At 34.2% G+C, this 18,113-nt stretch overlaps 3 protein-coding genes across 5 annotated transcripts; all 3 read left to right on the forward strand.

Moving 5' to 3' along the window:
* The first annotated feature begins 1,037 nt into the window (after window positions 1-1,037).
* LOC110599955 (uncharacterized protein C24B11.05) lies at window positions 1,038-3,200 on the forward strand. Its single transcript, XM_043950663.1, has 8 exons — window positions 1,038-1,236; window positions 1,353-1,418; window positions 1,509-1,574; window positions 1,653-1,750; window positions 1,847-1,972; window positions 2,079-2,360; window positions 2,458-2,523; window positions 2,678-3,200. Exons 1-8 carry the CDS (start codon window positions 1,224-1,226, stop codon window positions 2,831-2,833), a joined length of 873 nt encoding a protein of 290 aa, XP_043806598.1. The 5' UTR covers window positions 1,038-1,223; the 3' UTR covers window positions 2,834-3,200.
* A 1,767-nt stretch (window positions 3,201-4,967) lies between these two features.
* On the forward strand, window positions 4,968-7,465 carry LOC110617131. Of its 2 annotated transcripts, XM_021759752.2 has the most exons (4): window positions 4,968-5,252; window positions 5,289-5,533; window positions 5,674-5,841; window positions 7,026-7,465. In XM_021759752.2, exons 1-4 carry the CDS (start codon window positions 5,039-5,041, stop codon window positions 7,230-7,232), a joined length of 834 nt encoding a protein of 277 aa, XP_021615444.1. In that variant the 5' UTR covers window positions 4,968-5,038; the 3' UTR covers window positions 7,233-7,465. The 2 variants fall into 2 exon arrangements, with proteins under 2 accessions (XP_021615444.1, XP_021615436.1); XM_021759744.2 differs by having other exon boundaries at window positions 4,968-5,533.
* A 3,864-nt stretch (window positions 7,466-11,329) lies between these two features.
* Window positions 11,330-17,828, forward strand: LOC110613826 (protein phosphatase 2C 32). 2 transcript variants are annotated; one of them, XM_043948506.1, is made up of 5 exons: window positions 11,336-11,478; window positions 11,666-14,336; window positions 15,087-15,200; window positions 15,928-16,192; window positions 16,940-17,828. In XM_043948506.1, exons 2-5 carry the CDS (start codon window positions 12,102-12,104, stop codon window positions 17,053-17,055), a joined length of 2,730 nt encoding a protein of 909 aa, XP_043804441.1. In that variant the 5' UTR covers window positions 11,336-11,478; window positions 11,666-12,101; the 3' UTR covers window positions 17,056-17,828. The 2 variants fall into 2 exon arrangements, with proteins under 2 accessions (XP_021610865.1, XP_043804441.1); XM_021755173.2 differs by having other exon boundaries at window positions 11,330-14,336.
* The last annotated feature ends 285 nt before the right edge of the window (window positions 17,829-18,113 follow it).

Here is an 18,113-nt window from a genome sequence, read left to right on the forward strand (position 1 = left end):
ACCTTACTCAGGAAAATAATAATCCCCAAGCGGGCGAAGCCATACTAGGAAGTGGGCGTGGTGGCTAGTTAACGAGTTACGGTGGAATTCGGCCCGGTTCTGTCCATGAGGCAGGTGAGGCCTTTTTGCCGCACGTGCTCTAGAGATTTTAATTGGGTTTTAATCTATTGACCCGGGCCCCAAAATGCTGCCGTTCAGCTTTCTTCTTATACATTTTTTTTAAGGGTCTCTATCATCCTGTAATAATTTCATTAATTAGTTAAACTAATTAATGAAATTATTACATAGTCGGTAATGTGCGATTTACAGAATAATTACTGCCAAATCCTCGAATTTTTAGGAAAACGGAATCCGAATATCTTCCATTCCAATAATTTACAATTTTTTTTTTTTTTTGTCTTCACATTGATAGAACTTTTTCTAATTTATTTTTTTCCAAAAGTTAAATGCCTTTTTTTGGATCCATAATCTTTTAAAGACAATCAATATAAATTTAGAAGAAAAAAATAAAACAACACGTAAAAGAAGAGAATTAATCAAAATTTAGAAAAAAAAAACAAAAATATAATATAATTCAAATGATAAAATCATTTTAAGGTTTAGAATTCACACTCCCAATTCAACAAAATTAATTTGTTTTAGAAATAAATAGGTTGTTTGGGTTTAAAAAACCATGTTTCATTCAATGATATCAATAATTCAATACGTATAGTATAGATAACCACAGGGCAGCAGACAGCAGGATTTTTTATTTTTTTTACCCACTGATAGTATACTGTTTGTTTTGTACACACAAATGGTCAAAGTAGTGGGGTGGAAAATTTTCAAACAGCATATCTCCAATATCAAAGAAAACGACTGCTAATAGACTGTAATGGAAGATTACTTGAAATATACCAATGCCAGATGAAATATGCTCACCATCTCAGACATAACAAAATGTAAACTTTATTAAAAAAAACAAAGAGGTGAAGTATGTATTTCAAACTTTTATGAGTGCAAATAAGCACAAATCCATTCCATGTAAGACATCTTGGAGCTAGCTATTATTAATATTTCACATATGTGGTTAATATTGATGTATTCGGCAATGCTTTCATCATAATCAATTAGAAAAATCTTTGGATATGCTCTGTAACCTTGAAAATTGAATATCTCCAAGCAATCATAACCATAAAATTGGAACCACACTTAACCACTTCATCTTTGATTGTATTTTCTTGATGGGTTCATTAGGTTATGCCAATAATTGTTTCTTTCTTGTTCCAAAGTTTCCTTTCCTTTGGTTAAATTACAGTTTTTTTTTTCATTAAAATGTCAAGAGTTTCCAATCTTACAAGGCCTTGTTGCAGGTGCCTATGTGGAGATGGACACTGATGGGGAAGCCAATGGGCTCGAATATGAGTGCTTGCTCTTTGGTATGTTATTACAACTCTCAAATACTTTATGAGCCCTTCTGGTTCTTTTGAGTGTTATACACAAAATGATTCTGTTGGTGTGCTTTTCAGATATGGATGATACTTTGTACCCATTGAGCTTAGGTCTCAACTTGGCTTGCCGAAAGAACATAGAAGGTGAGACTACAATAGCTATGCAGATCTTTTGTAATACTGATTAAGATAAATCATGTGGCTGAGCTATTTGTACTGCAGAGTTCATGTTGCATCACTTGCATATTGAAGAAAGCCAAGTGCCAAGGATGTGCCTGGAATTGTACAGAGAATATGGAACAACAATGGCTGGTCTGAAGGTGAAACATTGTTTCCTGGATTACTGATTTGTAAAATACTTGATGTTTCTTTTGTTGTTAGTTCTGAATCTAATTGGTCTCAGCTCTGAAATTCAGGCTCTTGGTTATGAGTTTGATGATGATGAGTTCCATGCTTTTGCTCATGGAAGATTACCTTATGAAAAACTGAAGCCTGATGCTGTACTAAGGAACCTTCTACTTTCCATCCCACAAAGGAAAATAGTATGTCAAGTTTAAAGTTCCATTCTTTCATTTAAATTTTAAAGAGAAGAGAAATCTTCATCATGGTTGACAATCTAATATTAAGATGTGATTTTGGTGTTTTCAGATCTTCACTAATGCTGATAAGGTACATGCAGCTGAAGTTCTGAAAAGATTGGGATTGGAAGATTGTTTTGAAGGAGTCATATGCTATGAAACTCTTAATCCTCCTGTTGAAACTGCTAATTTCAAGGATACTTCAGACAATGATGCAGTACTTGCAGGAGGTGAAGCAAAGCTCAATGATCTTAATGATGCTGACAGAATCAGGCCACTAATCCTCTGTAAACCCTCTTTGGAGGCCTTTGAAGCTGCGATCAGAATTGCAAATGTTGACCCCAAGAGAACAGTAGAGACTTGAGACTTTCTCAACTTAGGCATTTGTCTGATTGATTTTACCATTAAAGAAATGATAAGACTTATTATTTTCTCCTTTTACATTTCAGATATTCTTTGATGACAGTGCTAGAAACATTGCAAGTGGGAAAGCAGCAGGCCTTCATACAGTCATTGTAAGATTTAATTTTGCTGTACTCGTGAAAATTAACACCATCTATATATTTAACACATTAAATTATGAAAGTGTCCCAAGCCCAGATCGTTTCATCACAGAAGAAACACCGCAAAATCAAAGAAGATACTGACATGGCTGAATCATGATGGCAGGTAGGGAGCTCAGTCCTGGTGCCTGGTGCAGACCATGCTTTGAGCAGCATCCACAATATCAGAGAAGCAATACCCCAGATAATATGGGAGGGCGAACGAGAGCAACAGGAACAGATTATCCAGTCCACTGCAGTTGCAACTGTTGTCCTTGCTTAGGTTTCTCCTTCATTCACGAAGCATTCAAGGGTACTGTAAAATATCATGTTGATTCGCAATGAACCATTCTCATACTTGATATGTTCATGTACAAGCCAACCCCATAGTTGGTGACCTTTGAAAAAGGAAAATATGGTTACAATGGGTGTAACACAAACAGTATTTAAACTTATGAGCACATAATAGTAATACATGCACTTTCATCACCAGTCTTCAAAGCATTGTTGTGGTTTCTCTGCACTCAAATGAATGATTCTGTAGAAATTAAAATGGTACCACCATATTTAATTCCAAAAACAAACTTATGACTAAATTTGACAACTAGTTTCCAAGATTTGAGACCAAGCACAGGAGTCAACGAAAGTCACCTAGGCTAGGAAATATTCTTAGAAATATAATGGGCTTTATGCCTCGGACATAGTCTTAAATTATCCGTCAGGAGTCACACGGGAATTTATTTGCTGGGCCTGGATGCTGCCGGTCACAGCCCGGCCCTTAAAGCCTATAAGAAGAAAAACGAGGTTTAATAAATCATTACAACTACATTACTTAGGATTTACATTAAATAAAATATAAATTATTCAAATTATTAATTTATGTAATATCAAATTACATAATTGAAAATTATTAACAATGAATAGTTGCTTCTGACTACAAGCAACCATAACCAAAGGCCTGTATGGACAGTTGGCATACGAGGCAGCTCCATCGTTTTCCAGGCTTTTGTGATTTTCTGGAATAAATTAATCTTTAAAAAACGCGAAATGAAGTGGTCGGTCGGTCTTCGAGGTTAGATGGGCTGGCTAAGTACAGTGGAGAGACATTAAAAATTTTCAAGAATCGTTTAAAAGAATTCACAAAATTATAATAAATCCGGTTAAAGTTTTAAATCCAAACCGAATCTTTTCGTGAAAGTCCAAATAATTTTAATTATTTTATTAAATAAAAACTTGAATTTTAAATTATAGATATAAATTTTTATTAGTAAAATAATATGTATTAGGTAATAATTTAATGAAGTTAAATGCATGGTTCTAAATTTTAATTTGGCCAAAAGATTTTTATGAAAATTCGAGGTACTTGTTTGGACTTTTTTTTCCCCATAAAAAATTCAAACTGTAGTCATCCAAGTACAAAAAGTGTTGTTAAGCCCTCCGAGCACAATCCCTCTAATGGTTAGGAATAGTTTTGATACCTCAGCAAATCTTAAATCTCTATAAATTCAAGGGCTATCAGGAACAGAGGTACACAGAGAGGGTGTGGACGGAAACCTGCAACAACTTGGATCTCGAAGATTTATGATTCTCATTGATCAATGGACACAGGTATATTACAAATCTATGTCGCTGCTTCATTTTGATTCTTTTCATTTACAGTTATTATATTCATAGAGTAGATTCATGCCCACAAAGGTTAATAACAACTCAAGGGTGACTGTGGGCATGTCATGTTATGTAGAGAGTCTTTGAAAGTATCTGCAGCATAAACTCCTAGTCTCAGATCATTTGTTAGGCCCTGGTAGACGATTAAGCTATTGGCTAAAAAATGGTAGATTTTCGCATTCAATGTATGTCTATGTTTGGTTAATTTTTCCCCAACTGCACAACTTTTTCCCTTCTGTGGCTTCCAATTCCAAATAGCGGTCCCCGGAAAAAAAAAAGTGGTGTTGTTTATTCTTTAACTTGTCATCCGCATTAGCCACTGCCATTGGGAGAGATAATGCTCGCCTTTGCAGTGTCAGGGTACTATACCTCTCTGCGTTGTATCTAGCTTCAAGCTTCCACTACCAGCACCAGCCCTTCACTCTTTCTATCAGCTTGAAAATGTCCGGGGTATTCACAAATAGCCTATTCGTTAATCTCCCTACAGGAAAGAGGGCTTTAGAAGATAACTATGCAGTAGAGAATCCTTGAAAGAGGGTTTTCGCAGCTTAAAATCGAAAGCATTTGCTGCACAAACTCCTAGCGTCAGGCCAATTTGCTGGGCCATGGCAGGCGATTAAGCAAATGGGCTACGGCGGTGGATTTTTCGCATTCTTCGTATGTCATGTCTGGTGGCTCGCCAAGCCCAATAATTATTCTACCGGCCCAACTGCACTACTGACTCTCTCTGTGTCTTCCAAAGTTCCAAGTATCGTTCCCCAGGAACAAAATGTGGGGTGGTTAGTTTGTTATCTGCATTGGCCTCTGCCCTCTGGGCGAGATAATGCGCGCCTTTGCAGTGTCAGTGTACTGTTCCTCCTTTCCTTGTGTTTTGCTACAAACTTCCACTGCTAGCACCAGCCCTTCACTCTTTCTTTCTAAATTTCCCTTCCTTAGCTCGCAAACTACATCTTCTGCGTCTCTAATATACCTTCTTCCCCAATCCAGGCCCATCCCCCACTGTTCCAACACAGATCCTGGTTTGTTGGATGAATATTATGATGACGATGATGATCATGATGACGATGATGATCATGATGACGATGATGATCATGATGATGATGAGGGTTACTCGTTTGTAGGTGAAGATGGGATTTTTATTGAGATAAAGAAGCTTGCAAGAAACTCCAGGAGAATTCGGTCCAAGATTGTCGTAAACGCCAATTTGGATACCATTTGGGACATTTTGACGGATTATGAGAAATTGGCTGATTTTATTCCCGGTCTTGCCGTTAGCAAATTAATTGACAAGAAAGACAAATTCGCTCGACTTTACCAGGTTTTCTCTTGTTCCTGCTTAAATAATTTCCCCCAATAACTCTTTTTCTAGATTGATCTGTGACCTGAACTGAAAGCATTATCGAATTGTCTTTATATTTTTTACTTCTGAACTTAACTATATTGCATTCCAATTATCAGATTGGACAGCAAAATTTGCCATTTGGGCTGAAGTTTAATGCTAAAGCTATTTTGGATTGTTTTGAGAAAGATATTGAGACTTTTGCTTCTGGGAAAAGGCGGGATATTGAATTTAAGATGACCGAAGGTGATTTCCAGTTTTTTGAAGGAAAGTGGTCTATTGAACAGGTGAGAATTGGTTGTATATAGAATGGCACGAAATCTAGTTTTATCTTGTTCAAAATTTATGGTTTCTTGGACCTCAACTCAGAATATAAATTTAAAAAGATCACCAATTATTCTAAAAGTGATGGCTTCTGAATTTGCAAGTAGCATTAGCATTGCAAAATCTTCCTTACTTGCTGGAAAATTGATACCATTATCTTAAATGCTGATTGTGATATCAATTTCCTGTCTCCTTGCTTGCGGTCAGTGTACCTGTACGGATAGTCTTGTATTTTCTTAATTACCATGAAAGTCCCATGTGACAAGGGAATTAGGAAGGTGGAATATGTATGCATCACAACCCAATGTCTAATGGTCCTTCTAGGTTTGGGCTTCTTGCCTTCACATGGTGAATCCTTATACATTCCGAGGATTCTTGCCAGTCTGGAAAGTTTTTGACTGCGACACATGTTTTAGATGAAGAGTAAATAATTTTGGCACCTAGAAGACACATGATTTACATGAACAGGGAACATCATTAAATTACATGAGCAGAATCTTCTTTAGTGTAAAAGGATGTATCTAAACTTTGTTCTTTTTCTTAATTATTAGGTATAAGAACTTTAATTTTCTGTTTGCTTCAGCCTTATGGGTGTGTATCCACTATCAATTTTCAACAATTCATTGTCTGGTCATTGCTTTGCCCATGTTCTTTCTGGCGTTGCTTGTTTGTATGTGTGTTTTATTCTCCATATATATTCATTTTAACATTTTACCGGCCTCTGTTGCAACTGGTCAAGCCATGTAATATGGTTCTCATCCTACATAATGTTCAAAGTTCAGTTCTTACTTTATCATTAATGCATTCAAAGGAAATAATCTCTTATTAACTGTAATTATATGTAACATGCCTTGCTTTGAAACTCCAGCATGACAAGTGAGAAATGTTTATTCTTTTGGAAATTTGATTAATGAAAGGTGCATTACCTTAAACATTAAAATAATTCAAGTATTCAGGCTAGTAGTGTGCAGGTGGATGTACTGTTGCTTTCATTACTTCCTCCAAAACCCCAGGTTTTGCATAACCTAAGGCACATAATCTAAGGCCACCATTGATGACTGATAAACCTATTGACTATCTGTTGGGGCTTGGGGATTATAGATCTTTGACGCTATCCTGATGATCATAATTATGATGAGTAATGCAGGTCAATAAACCAAGACCTGAAGACAGTAATTCCTCCCTTGCTCAAGAATTTGAAACAACTCTTTCATATTTAGTGGATGTAAAGCCTAAGCTGTGGCTTCCTGTTCACCTAGTTGAAGGTAGACTCTGTAAGGAGATACAGACAAACCTATCATGCATCCGAGAAGAAGCACAGAAGGTGATTCACAACACTCTGAATACTCAATAGCATCATTTACTTGACCAAATAATTCGTGCAGAGCAACTCTTTCAGGTGTATTTCATTTATGATTTCATCTTGTAAATTCTGCTAGAATAAAGAATTTAATTTTCCTGTCATTTCTAGTTATAATGGGCTCGTTGTCAATGAGAGAACTGGAAAAGGAAGCAAAATCCAAAGGAAATTACATAATTGCCCTTGTTTGATCTGTAGTTCATTTAGTGTGATTCAGGTTTTGTTCTACAGTCCCTTTAATGTCAAAACAATCTGTAATCACGGTGTCCCCTTCTCAACTTGATGGAACCTTCCACGATTATCTTCCTGTCATAGAATTCAAGTGAATATCTACTTGGTTAGTTGGTTTTAACACATCTACTGATCTACCTAACAACTAACAAGATGCAATTTGATTGAGCCTATTCAAAGTTGGACTTACATTGATGGATTGTGTGTGAATAACACTAGTAGGCGAACTGTGTGTGTAAATTTAAGAAGGCTAGAAAAACTAATTTAGGCCAGGAAGTGGTCTCACAAACAGAAGAAACTATCAAGAAATCCAATCTATACTTGTCCAATGTTGGTCTAACAAATAGACGAAATCATCAAGAAACCTAATCTACACTTGTCCAATGTTGGTCTAACAAATAGACGAAATCGTCAAGAAACGTAATCTACACTTGTGAATTGTCTGTGTCGTGGGTCTAGGTTGTTAAACAAGTTCAAATTTCGAAATTGACAATACAACTCAATACATTGTCTTGGCAATTTTCTTTGGGACTTAGTTTTGTAATAGGTTTCAATGCTCTTTAAGAAAGCAAATCTAACAGACCGCAAACTGTGGTGACTGAATAAGCAATTATACCTAAATAGTATAAAGGTCAGATAAACTGGCAAGAACGAAAAGAAAAGAAAAGAAAAGAAAAGAAAAGAAAAGAAAAGAAAATACAATAAAAGAAAAAAAAAGTGTCCCTTCGTTACTGTTTTTTTACAATGCAAGGATTGTATTTATAAAGTCAAAAGGACTCAAGAAACAGAGGAAATTAAAAATATGTATACAGCTCAAATTAAACTAAAAGAGTAAAATACAACCAAACCAACCTAAAACTAACTCAAAATCTACTCAACCGGCCACAGAACCCAGAACCCAATGCACTGTATGGAGAGAAATTCTGATCGCCATCATTACAAGAAGCCAAAACCCCATCAGCATCATCACCGATCAAAATGAAGAATTAGCCAAACAGAAGGCAACAACAATAAAGAGAGGACAAATACTCAAGAAGTCCAAATTGAAAGCTCCAGGATGAATAGTCTATACTAAAATAGAACACAAATATGAAGCAGCCCGTACCAAAATTAAATAGCATGAGAAGGAGACACTATAGAATCTAGTGCCAACATAGGCTAATGAGAGAGTGATTCTTCAGGCATAGCAAGGCGGCCAATATCGAGTTATCAATCCTTGACACAAATCTCATAGGGAGGTCAACTTTCAGTCAATAGACAATTCGGACTTGTAAAATTATATAAAAAAAAAAAAGCATCGTCAACAAGGAAACCAATCCGTTGGTTACTTAGTACACCACGAACTGTAATAATTGGGATTGGCCTGAAAGGGAAGAAGGTGGAAGTTAAAACGATACTAACTGGCCTGGTGGGTCCCGAATTTTGGAAAAATAATGTTTTTTTCCAAGTGAAATGATTCATGTGCTTGGGGATCAATTACCCTTTTTATTTGTGACCCGCTGCCTTTTCTTTTTTTCATCTTAATTTTCTTTTTCCGCGATCGAGAGACAGGGGCCTCATGGATTGAGCAAACCCACAAATATAAAGATTTAGACATCATTAGCAATTAATCATGTTTTGTAAGCACATAATTGTCAAAATCTAAGAACTTTTGGCAAGTAATAATCAAAAAGTTGATTTCCGGATTTTTTTTTAATGATTTAGCAGGATGTGAAAATCTTAAATCCAATTAAACTCTTATATTTTTCTCAAAATTAATTTAATTTAATTTAATTTAATTTTTTAATCAATTAAACTTTTTTATTTTTATTCAAATTAAATAAATCATGACTTAATAAAATATTATTTTCACTAATAAAATTTATTTTTTGTAATTTTTAAAATTGTTTACTAATTTTTATGTATTTTTTAATTTTATATTAATTAAAATACTAAAATTTTAATATTTAAATTATGAACAATAATGTTTATTATTAAAAATAAAATTATATTAGATCGAGTCTTCTTTGATTTTTGAAAAAAATACTGAGACTTAATTAGTTTAATATTTTAAATTTACCTTATTAAACACTCGAACAAAAGTATGAGAGCTTAATTAGCAAAAAAAAAAATTAAATTATTCTTTGGCCTTTGAACAAAAGTATATGAATTTAATTGAATTTATTTTTTTATTTTATCTATAATATTTTTTTTTATAATTTACGATGTAGATTTAAAGTTTAGTAAAATTCAAAATTTAATCTCTATCGTTTTAATAATAAATAATATAATTTCTAAAATTTCATTCTAATAATAGAATAATCATTTTATCAAAATTTATTGTTGGTATTTTAAATTTTATTTTTTATAATAATTTAATATTTTTAATTTTAATAATTAATAATAATTTCATCATTATAATTTTAATATTTATAATAATTTAGTTATTATAATTTTAATACTTATAATAATTTAATATTTTTAATTTAAAATAATCTATTAATTAACTATAAGATTAATAAAATAAAAATTCAATAGCTAAATATTTATTATTAAACAAATATAAATTAAGCCGTGAATTTTGTTAAAAATCAAAAACTACGCTGTAAATTTTTTTTTTTTTATCCCCAAATGGCGACTCATTGTAATCAACTTCATTAGTTTTCTTGTGATTATTTAATTCCAGTGTTTTACGATGCCCTGAAAAACAATTTATTTATTTATTTTTTATGGTAGTGAGAGACGTTAATTAATTTTTTGATAAAAAAAAATTGAAGTAATTAATTTAGGGTTGAAAAAACAGAGACGAGGAATCACAAAACCTTTTCAGTTTATTGGGCATTATCATTAAAATCCAGTGGATTTGGTTAAGTCAACTAATATAAAGCGTGGGTGCGGTGCCCATGGACTACTGGAGTTGCCATTCTGTGCTTGTTTTGTTGGAGTTAGGCATCACTATGACTCCACAATTTTCTAATAAAAACTATATTTTTTAAAAATCATAGAGTCTGAATTCCAATTCCAATTTAATAATTATAAAAAGTGAATTCTATTATTTATAGAGTGTGTCTGATTTAATTTGTAAAAATTAATTTATTATTAAAAATTTAAAATTAAACAAGAGAAATGTAGTAATTTAGAAGCTGGTGTGTGCTTTTATTTTCCTTTTTCCAAATGCCGAATTTATTATACAAAACAAATTTTAAGTCTAAAAAATTAAGGATTTTTTTTTTTTTTAAAGAAAAGGATTAAAAATTGGGGATTTGAATTATAATATTAGACAACACAAGTACGTTAAGCAACTAACGTATTTATCCTTTTTATTTAAATTGCTGAGATACAGTGAGAATTTTTTTTTTTAATATAAAGAGATGAATTAATTAATTAATATTATTAAAATATTGAAATTAATTAATTGTTTCCTATGTTTAAAGCGTATAAAGAGATGAATTAATTAATTAATATTATTAAAATATTGAAATTAATTAATTGTTTCCTATGTTTAAAGCGCACTATAAGAGTAAAAATTTTATAAACCATAGGAGGAAATTTTATTACTTAATTTTTATGTTAAAGAAAAATAAATAATAAAATAATTGCACTCCCGTCTGATGGTACGTGCATCCGGTTAAACCTGATAGATCTCAGGTTCGAATCTCCATCCTCATTTCAAAAAAAAAAATAATAATTAAAATTATTAGATAAATTAATTAATAATTTTTTTAAAAAGTTAGAAATATTTTAATATATTTTTTAAAATAAACCACTAATTTTCTCATGACATCAACCGGTAATTTTCCCTTTTATTTCCCTTTTCTTTATCATTATTTTTAAAAATTTTTACTGTTACACACTAAAAAGTCTATAACAAATACCCATATTTCCTCCCATTGCTGTAGCCCCTGTTTTCCCTCTATTTCTTGCTTCTTCAGTCTTAAAAACTCCCGAAATCCTCTTCTGGGCCCTTCCCTTTCTTCTCCTTTCATTTTTGGCTTTAATCTTTGTGGTGTTGTACGGGTTTTTAGCAGTTGTAAGTGTGCGCACAATTCAATCTTATGGGGTGAAATCAATCTGCGTCGTGTTTTTTTATTTGGAGACTCTGTCAGATTCCACAAGAAAAAAAAAAAGAAAAAGAAAAACAAAAACAAAAACAGAAATTTAAATGGGTTTTGTGTCGTTGTTCGCATCTGATGTGTTCCATTTACTGTGCCTTTTAGGCTGTCTCTTAGATCTGTTTGCTGCTGTGCTCGATCCACTGCTTTATTCCTGCTTTAACACTACCACTCAAGGTCAGATCATCACATTTTATGCGGCACAACTATGGATTTAGCTTTGGATAATTTTTTTTTAATGTTAATTGCTGATAGAATCGGTTTCGTTACCATAGTAGCTAAGCTTGAATTTTTTGGCTGCTTTAAATGTAAAAGTTGTAGTTCGTTTAGTATCGGGGTTCTGGGTTTTAATACTTGGAGCTTGAGAATTTGATGATGTATGGTTACTTGGAAAGTTATAAGGTGGTTGGAGTTTTTAATGGGTTTTTGAGATTTTTTTTTTTTTTTTTTTTTTCATTTTGTATATCCTTATGGTGCAAAGTGATAAGCTCCCCGTATCAGAGGTGCTATATCTCTTTTTCCTGAGGTAGATGTTTGCAAAATGGGTAACGGCACTTCTCGTGTTGTGGGTTGTTTTGTGCCGTTTAATGGCAAAAATGGTGTTGATTTAGAATTTTTAGAGCCGCTGGATGAGGGATTAGGCCATTCGTTTTGTTATGTTAGGCCATCTATTTTTGACTCTCCTGCCATTACTCCTTCAAACTCTGAGAGGTTTACAGTTGATTCTAGCACCCTAGATTCGGAAACGCTAAGTGGGTCATTTAGACATGACACAATAGATGATCCCCCTGGTTTACATAGGCCGAACAAGACTTTACCTGAAACTACATTTAAAACCATATCAGGGGCATCAGTTAGCGCCAATGTTTCAACTGCTAGGACTGGAAACCGGAGTGCATTGTTTGCTAGTGACATGCAAGAGCCTGCTGCATCATTTGAGAGTACCTCATCATTTGCAGCAATACCTTTGCAGCCAGTACCTCGTGGCTCTGGACCTTTGAATGGATTTATGTCTGGGCCCCTTGAGAGAGGTTTTGCGTCTGGTCCTTTAGACAGGGGTAGTGGTTTTATATCTGGACCAATTGAGAAGGGGGTAATGTCAGGTCCTCTTGATGCTGCTGACAAATCCAACTTCTCTGCCCCCCTTGCATGTGGTCGTAGGAAACCTCGCTTTCAGCGGCTAGTGAGAAGGGTGAGTGGACCAATGAAAAATACACTATCCCGGACATTCTCAAAGCATTCAATTGGGGCAGGTTGGATGCGGAGGTTTTTCTTGCATCGTGTGATCCAATTGGCCTGGCATGTTAGGGAGTCAAAGTTTCAATCTGAAGCTTCACAAAATCTTGAAGGAGGATCATCAGAAAGGGAGTATGTGAACAGTCATAACTTACAATGGGCCCATGGGAAGGCTGGTGAGGATAGGGTACATGTTGTGCTTTCTGAAGAGCAAGGATGGTTGTTTATCGGGATATATGATGGATTTAGTGGTCCAGATGCCCCAGATTTTCTCATGAGCCATCTTTACAGAGCTATAGATAAGGAATTAGAAGGGGTACTATGGGATTATGAAGAAAAATCAGTAAATGGTCGTCCAATAGAACCTGAACTTTCTAAGTGCATAAATGCTGAAGCTGAGTCAGAGTGTGCAAAGCAAAACCAGTCTAATTTGAGCCTAGCAACTTCTTGTGGTTTAGAAGATTCATGTGATCCAGGAGATTTCGGGGATCATTCTTCTAATTGCGAAATAGTAGAGGAACACGATGATGTTGGGTGCAATCAACAGCAATCACCTAACTGTAAAAAGCCTAGCATCACAGGCTTTGTTTCTGATTCTATTCCAACTGCCAATTTGACTGGCCAAGGCAGGAAAAGTATGCGATTGTATGAGCTGCTGCAGATGGAAGCATGCTTTGAGCTAGGTTCTGTTTCTATGTCACTGGTTGAAAGTGATAAGAGTAATGCGTGGAGTAGTCAGTCAACTTCAGATCCTTCAGATTCCAGACTGATTTTACAAGAACAGCACAGATCTCTTATGTTGAACAATCGCAATCGGGATGGTTCTAGTCAACAAGGTGAAGGTCCCTCAACATCAGGAGAGGATGGAGAGAGAGGGTTTGAATCTAGTAATCCAGAAATAGTAACTGATCTTTCTGTTTCAATGCAACAACAGAATATGAGAAAGCCTACTATTAGTTCAAAGATCAGAAAAATGTATAGGAAGCAGAAGTCCTTGCGTAAGAAACTCTTTCCTTGGAGTTATGATTGGCATAGAGAGGAAATCTGTGCTGATGAGAGAGTTGCAGAACCTCCCAGACCTATCAGGAGATGTAAATCAGGAATTGTTGATCATGATGCAGTTTTAAGAGCTATGTCTCTAGCACTTGAACACACTGAAGAGGCATACATGGATATGGTGGAAAAGGCCCTTGATAAAAATGCGGAGCTCGCTTTGATGGGATCTTGTGTTCTTGTGATGTTAATGAAAGATCAAGATGTTTATGTTATGAATCTTGGGGATAGCCGAGCAATCTTGGCACAGGAGAGGCCTAATGATCGCCATCCAAATCCAAGTTTAGCCAAGGATGACATAAAGCACAGGAACAGATCGAGAGAGTCATTAGTACGCATGGAGCTGGACAGAATTTCAGAGGAGTCCCCAATGCATAATCAAAACAGCCAGGTCAATATGTTCAACAAGAATAGAGAGATCTCTATTTGCAGATTGAAGATGAGGGCAGTTCAACTTTCCACAGATCACAGCGCAAGTATTGAACAGGTGTACTACTTGAAAGTTTCAGTTCATTTATTATCATGACCCTTTCTTGATTGGTTATCTATGATTTTGCCTTTTTTCTATCATTCCACTAACAATGACTATAAAAATAAACTTTTCCACTTAAACACAGATATTTTCAGTCCAGTTAGTGAACTGCTTGGCAATTTCGGTTTATAGGAGAAAACAATGATACTTTCATTGACATTATTTGCTTCATGCTTGTGTTTTAATGTCCATCTTGTATTCGTATGATATGGGATGTGTTCTTTGAATTTAATATAAGCATGTTTTAATGGATGTCTTTTACGGGTGTGTGTGTGCTTTTATAGTTTCAAGAAAGGCTAACTTCCTTATTCAAGTTGTGTTACATTGTGTAATTAGTCTACTTAGGTAGAATGTAGCTGAAAATTTTCAGCAGTTGTTGGTTGTGTAATTTTTTTTTTTTTATAAACTGGGTAGCCTATCACATAATTCCCCATCCATTTGCTTGTTAAGATATATGTATTGATTTTAAATGAAGTACAAATTAATGGCAAGGCCTAATCCATATGTTCAATGCAAGAAAATGTTTCTGACTAAGATAAAATTCCACTAATTAGTTGTCTGGATTTTAAAGTTATTTGGCTTTAAGTAGAATTATTTGAAGATTTTATGGAACTAAATTTGCCTAGATGTAGAGTTTAATGTAGAATTCTAGTTCATGATTGCTTTAACTGGAAATGACATTGTACCCATGTTTGTTTGCTACAGGAAGTGTTTAGAGTAAAGGCAGAACATCCTGATGACAACCAAGCCATTTTGAATGACCGAGTAAAGGGGCAGTTAAAAGTAACCAGGGCATTTGGTGCTGGATTTCTGAAGAAGGTAGGTAAATATTGTAATTTTGATGTTTGACCTACTCCTCTCTTTGTGTTTCCCTAATCCCCAAGTACTTTGAGCCATCACAAAATCTTGGCAACAAGTTTTCTATGTTTAATTTATACACATTTTAATTATTTTAACCAAACTTGTGAACTAGAAAATTTTTGATGAGGGCAAAACAAAAACAGCAACAACAATTAAGTCTTAATTCCAAACTAGTTACAGTTGGATGTATAAATTAAATTGTAACTCTTTTGCATAGTTAATAAAAGCTCAAGGCTCACCAAGGTGCCAAGAGGTCCAGGAGCCTAGGTGGAAGGTGCAGGTACTCGCCTGAGTGTCTGTGAGAAGATATTTGTAGTTTCATTTGATGGAAATTGATTTGAGTTCTATTTGAGGAAATATAAAATCTATGCAGTTAGTGAATGTTGCCCAATATTAGTGGCCTGTATGATTGTGAGTTCTGTTATATTGCTGTTCCGTTTGATAGAGAATCTTCTTGTCATCAAGTAACGGCCATTGGGATTCTATCTTTAACAATGTGGGTAATGATTGATGGTTTAAGTTGAAGAAATACCTCTTTCAGATAACTTTTGTTTGGCTTATTTGATGCATGACATGTGACAGCTTTTTATGCATTTGTCCAAATTAAGTAATTAATTATTTTACGTTTTGTTGTTGTCTTGATCTTTGATTTAATCGCACCTTTATCGACTTAACTTGGTTGCAGCCAACTTGTAATGAAGCTCTTTTAGAGATTTTTCGGATCAATTATGTGGGAACTAATCCCTATGTTAGCTGCATTCCTTCTGTTATTCACCATCGACTTTGCTCAAGTGATCGATTCTTGGTTCTTTCCTCTGATGGGCTTTACCAGTACTTCAGCAATGAAGATGTAGTTGCCCATGTCGCATGGTTCATGGAAAATGTCCCTGAAGGTGATCCTGCGCAATATCTCATTGCAGAGCTTCTTTTCCGTGCTGCTAAGAAGAATGGTTAGTGGAGTAAATATCAGTTGCTGAGGGATGAAATTAATTGGAAAAGAAAAATGGAAAATTTATTATTTAGTCTATAGTATAATAAAATTTATTAATTTATCTCTCGATTTTGGAAAATAAATTAAAATGTCCCTAAGTTTTAAAAATCTTTCCGTTAGTTTTAATTCTTATAGTGTGGAAAAACTCATTGTTTAGTCAATCGTCTTTGTAAAAATGTTTATTAATTAGTCTCTCGCTATAGTGTATTTTAAACTTTTCCGTAAAATTTATCAGCTAAAATTAATGGGCTAACTGATTAGTAGATATTAAATTTTAAAGACGTTTTAATGTATTTTTTTAAAATTAAAGAACTAATTAATGAATTTTTTTACATTACGGGAATTAAATAGTAATTTTTCGTAATTATATGGTGAGAGGACAGTAGTAGGGCATGCTGCCCTTTAGGCATATTAAACTGAGCTCTTGTCTTCTCTATGATGAGATTGTCCTATTTTTCTTTTCTTTTCTTTTCTTTTTTTTAAATGACTAAATTATCACCTGAAGGCTGATACAGTTGATTGATTAAATTGGAGGAGAGGTGGCTGCATAATTTTGCTGAAAAGCCAAACTTGGTTTTCACTGTAGAATTATATGCTATTTTAACTTCTTTGTATCTTTACATTTCTTAATTCTGAAATGACTACTATTCCTTTCAGCAATTGAAATAACCAGTCATTGTTTATGGCTTCTTGTTGCTTGTTGCAGGAATGGATTTTCATGAACTGCTTGACATTCCCAATGGAGATCGACGTAAATATCATGACGATGTCTCTGTCATGGTTGTTTCTCTGGAGGGAAGGATCTGGAGGTCATCAGGATAATTATATTCTCATGTGCATATTGCCTCCACAAAGTAACCATTTCGAAGAAAGGGGCAATCATCTATGGATTCCAGATTTAGAATCAGCCTTGACATTCTTGAATTTTTCCCCTTTTCTTGGGATGGTAAGATGTTAGTCAAAAAGTTATTTTTGCCATCCCGTTTCTTCCTTCAAATGTTCATTCCTCAGGGGTCAAAGTTTTGCATCTGTAACTGCCTTTCATTACTGAGTAGAGAGAGGATGCTTGGTTTATAGGCAAGATTTTCCCCCCATTTTAACCTTTTCTTTTTGTCTTAAAAAAAAAAAGAAAAAAGAAAAAGAAGAGAATCTGTAAAATTAATGTAGATTCATTAATCGCATTTTTTTTAGGTTTTGAATCTGCAACATCATGTCCTAAAAACTGGGATATGCTATAATCTAATATTCGTCGAGCAGTAAAGAGTTGAAGTTCCCTGTACAAATCGAAAAGCTGCATTTCGCCAGGTAGATAACAAAGCCAACTAGTTTCTTTGGTGCTATAAATTGAGCATATCAAGTGCTGTAATGTATGGGCTTATAGAAATGATGGGTATGTTTCTGAAAGCAATTTGTCCTCTCGTTCACCCTGGGCCGTGCACATTCTTTTTCTGCTCTGACCTTTTTCACCTTGAAATTCCAATTGATGCAAGGGGAAGAAGAAAGGTTTGAGCTTTTCAACTCTTCTGGATACTAGCTATTTGTCTTGCTAAGGATAGTCAACTTTTTTCAAATTGATATTCAAATTGTTATTCGCCCTTATTTTGCTTGGATTTTCTTTTCCTTTTTAATAAAAGTAATTAAATATATTTAATATTTTATAATCTGTATTTTTTACAATGCCACTATCAATTTTTTATAAAATAATTTTAATTTATTTAATAAATATTTAGAAAGATGATTCATGTAGTTAATATTCCTTGAGCAAATGCATCACTGGGGATTTCTGGTGACTTATCCTACAATATAAACAGTATTAACACCTAAAGCTCTTCAAATCAAAATTCCAGCAGGTTGGTTCGCCTATGTTTATCAATAGGACG

Source organism: Manihot esculenta, chromosome 1, assembly GCF_001659605.2.
Source record: "Manihot esculenta cultivar AM560-2 chromosome 1, M.esculenta_v8, whole genome shotgun sequence".
Taxonomy (NCBI): Eukaryota; Viridiplantae; Streptophyta; class Magnoliopsida; order Malpighiales; family Euphorbiaceae; genus Manihot; species Manihot esculenta.

Coding starts and splice junctions, on each gene's coding strand:
- LOC110599955 (XM_043950663.1), top strand. Junction 1,419..1,508: donor ATATGAGTGCTTGCTCTTTG/GTATGTTATTAC, acceptor TGTGCTTTTCAG/ATATGGATGATACTTTGTAC. Junction 1,973..2,078: donor CCATCCCACAAAGGAAAATA/GTATGTCAAGTT, acceptor TGGTGTTTTCAG/ATCTTCACTAATGCTGATAA.
- LOC110617131 (XM_021759744.2), top strand. CDS start 5,039: ATGCGCGCCTTTGCAGTGTCAGTGTACTGTTCCTCCTTTCCTTGTGTT. Junction 5,534..5,673: donor AATTCGCTCGACTTTACCAG/GTTTTCTCTTGT, acceptor TCCAATTATCAG/ATTGGACAGCAAAATTTGCC. Junction 5,842..7,025: donor GAAAGTGGTCTATTGAACAG/GTGAGAATTGGT, acceptor TGAGTAATGCAG/GTCAATAAACCAAGACCTGA.
- LOC110613826 (XM_021755173.2), top strand. CDS start 12,102: ATGGGTAACGGCACTTCTCGTGTTGTGGGTTGTTTTGTGCCGTTTAAT. Junction 14,337..15,086: donor ACAGCGCAAGTATTGAACAG/GTGTACTACTTG, acceptor TGTTTGCTACAG/GAAGTGTTTAGAGTAAAGGC. Junction 16,193..16,939: donor CCGTGCTGCTAAGAAGAATG/GTTAGTGGAGTA, acceptor TGCTTGTTGCAG/GAATGGATTTTCATGAACTG.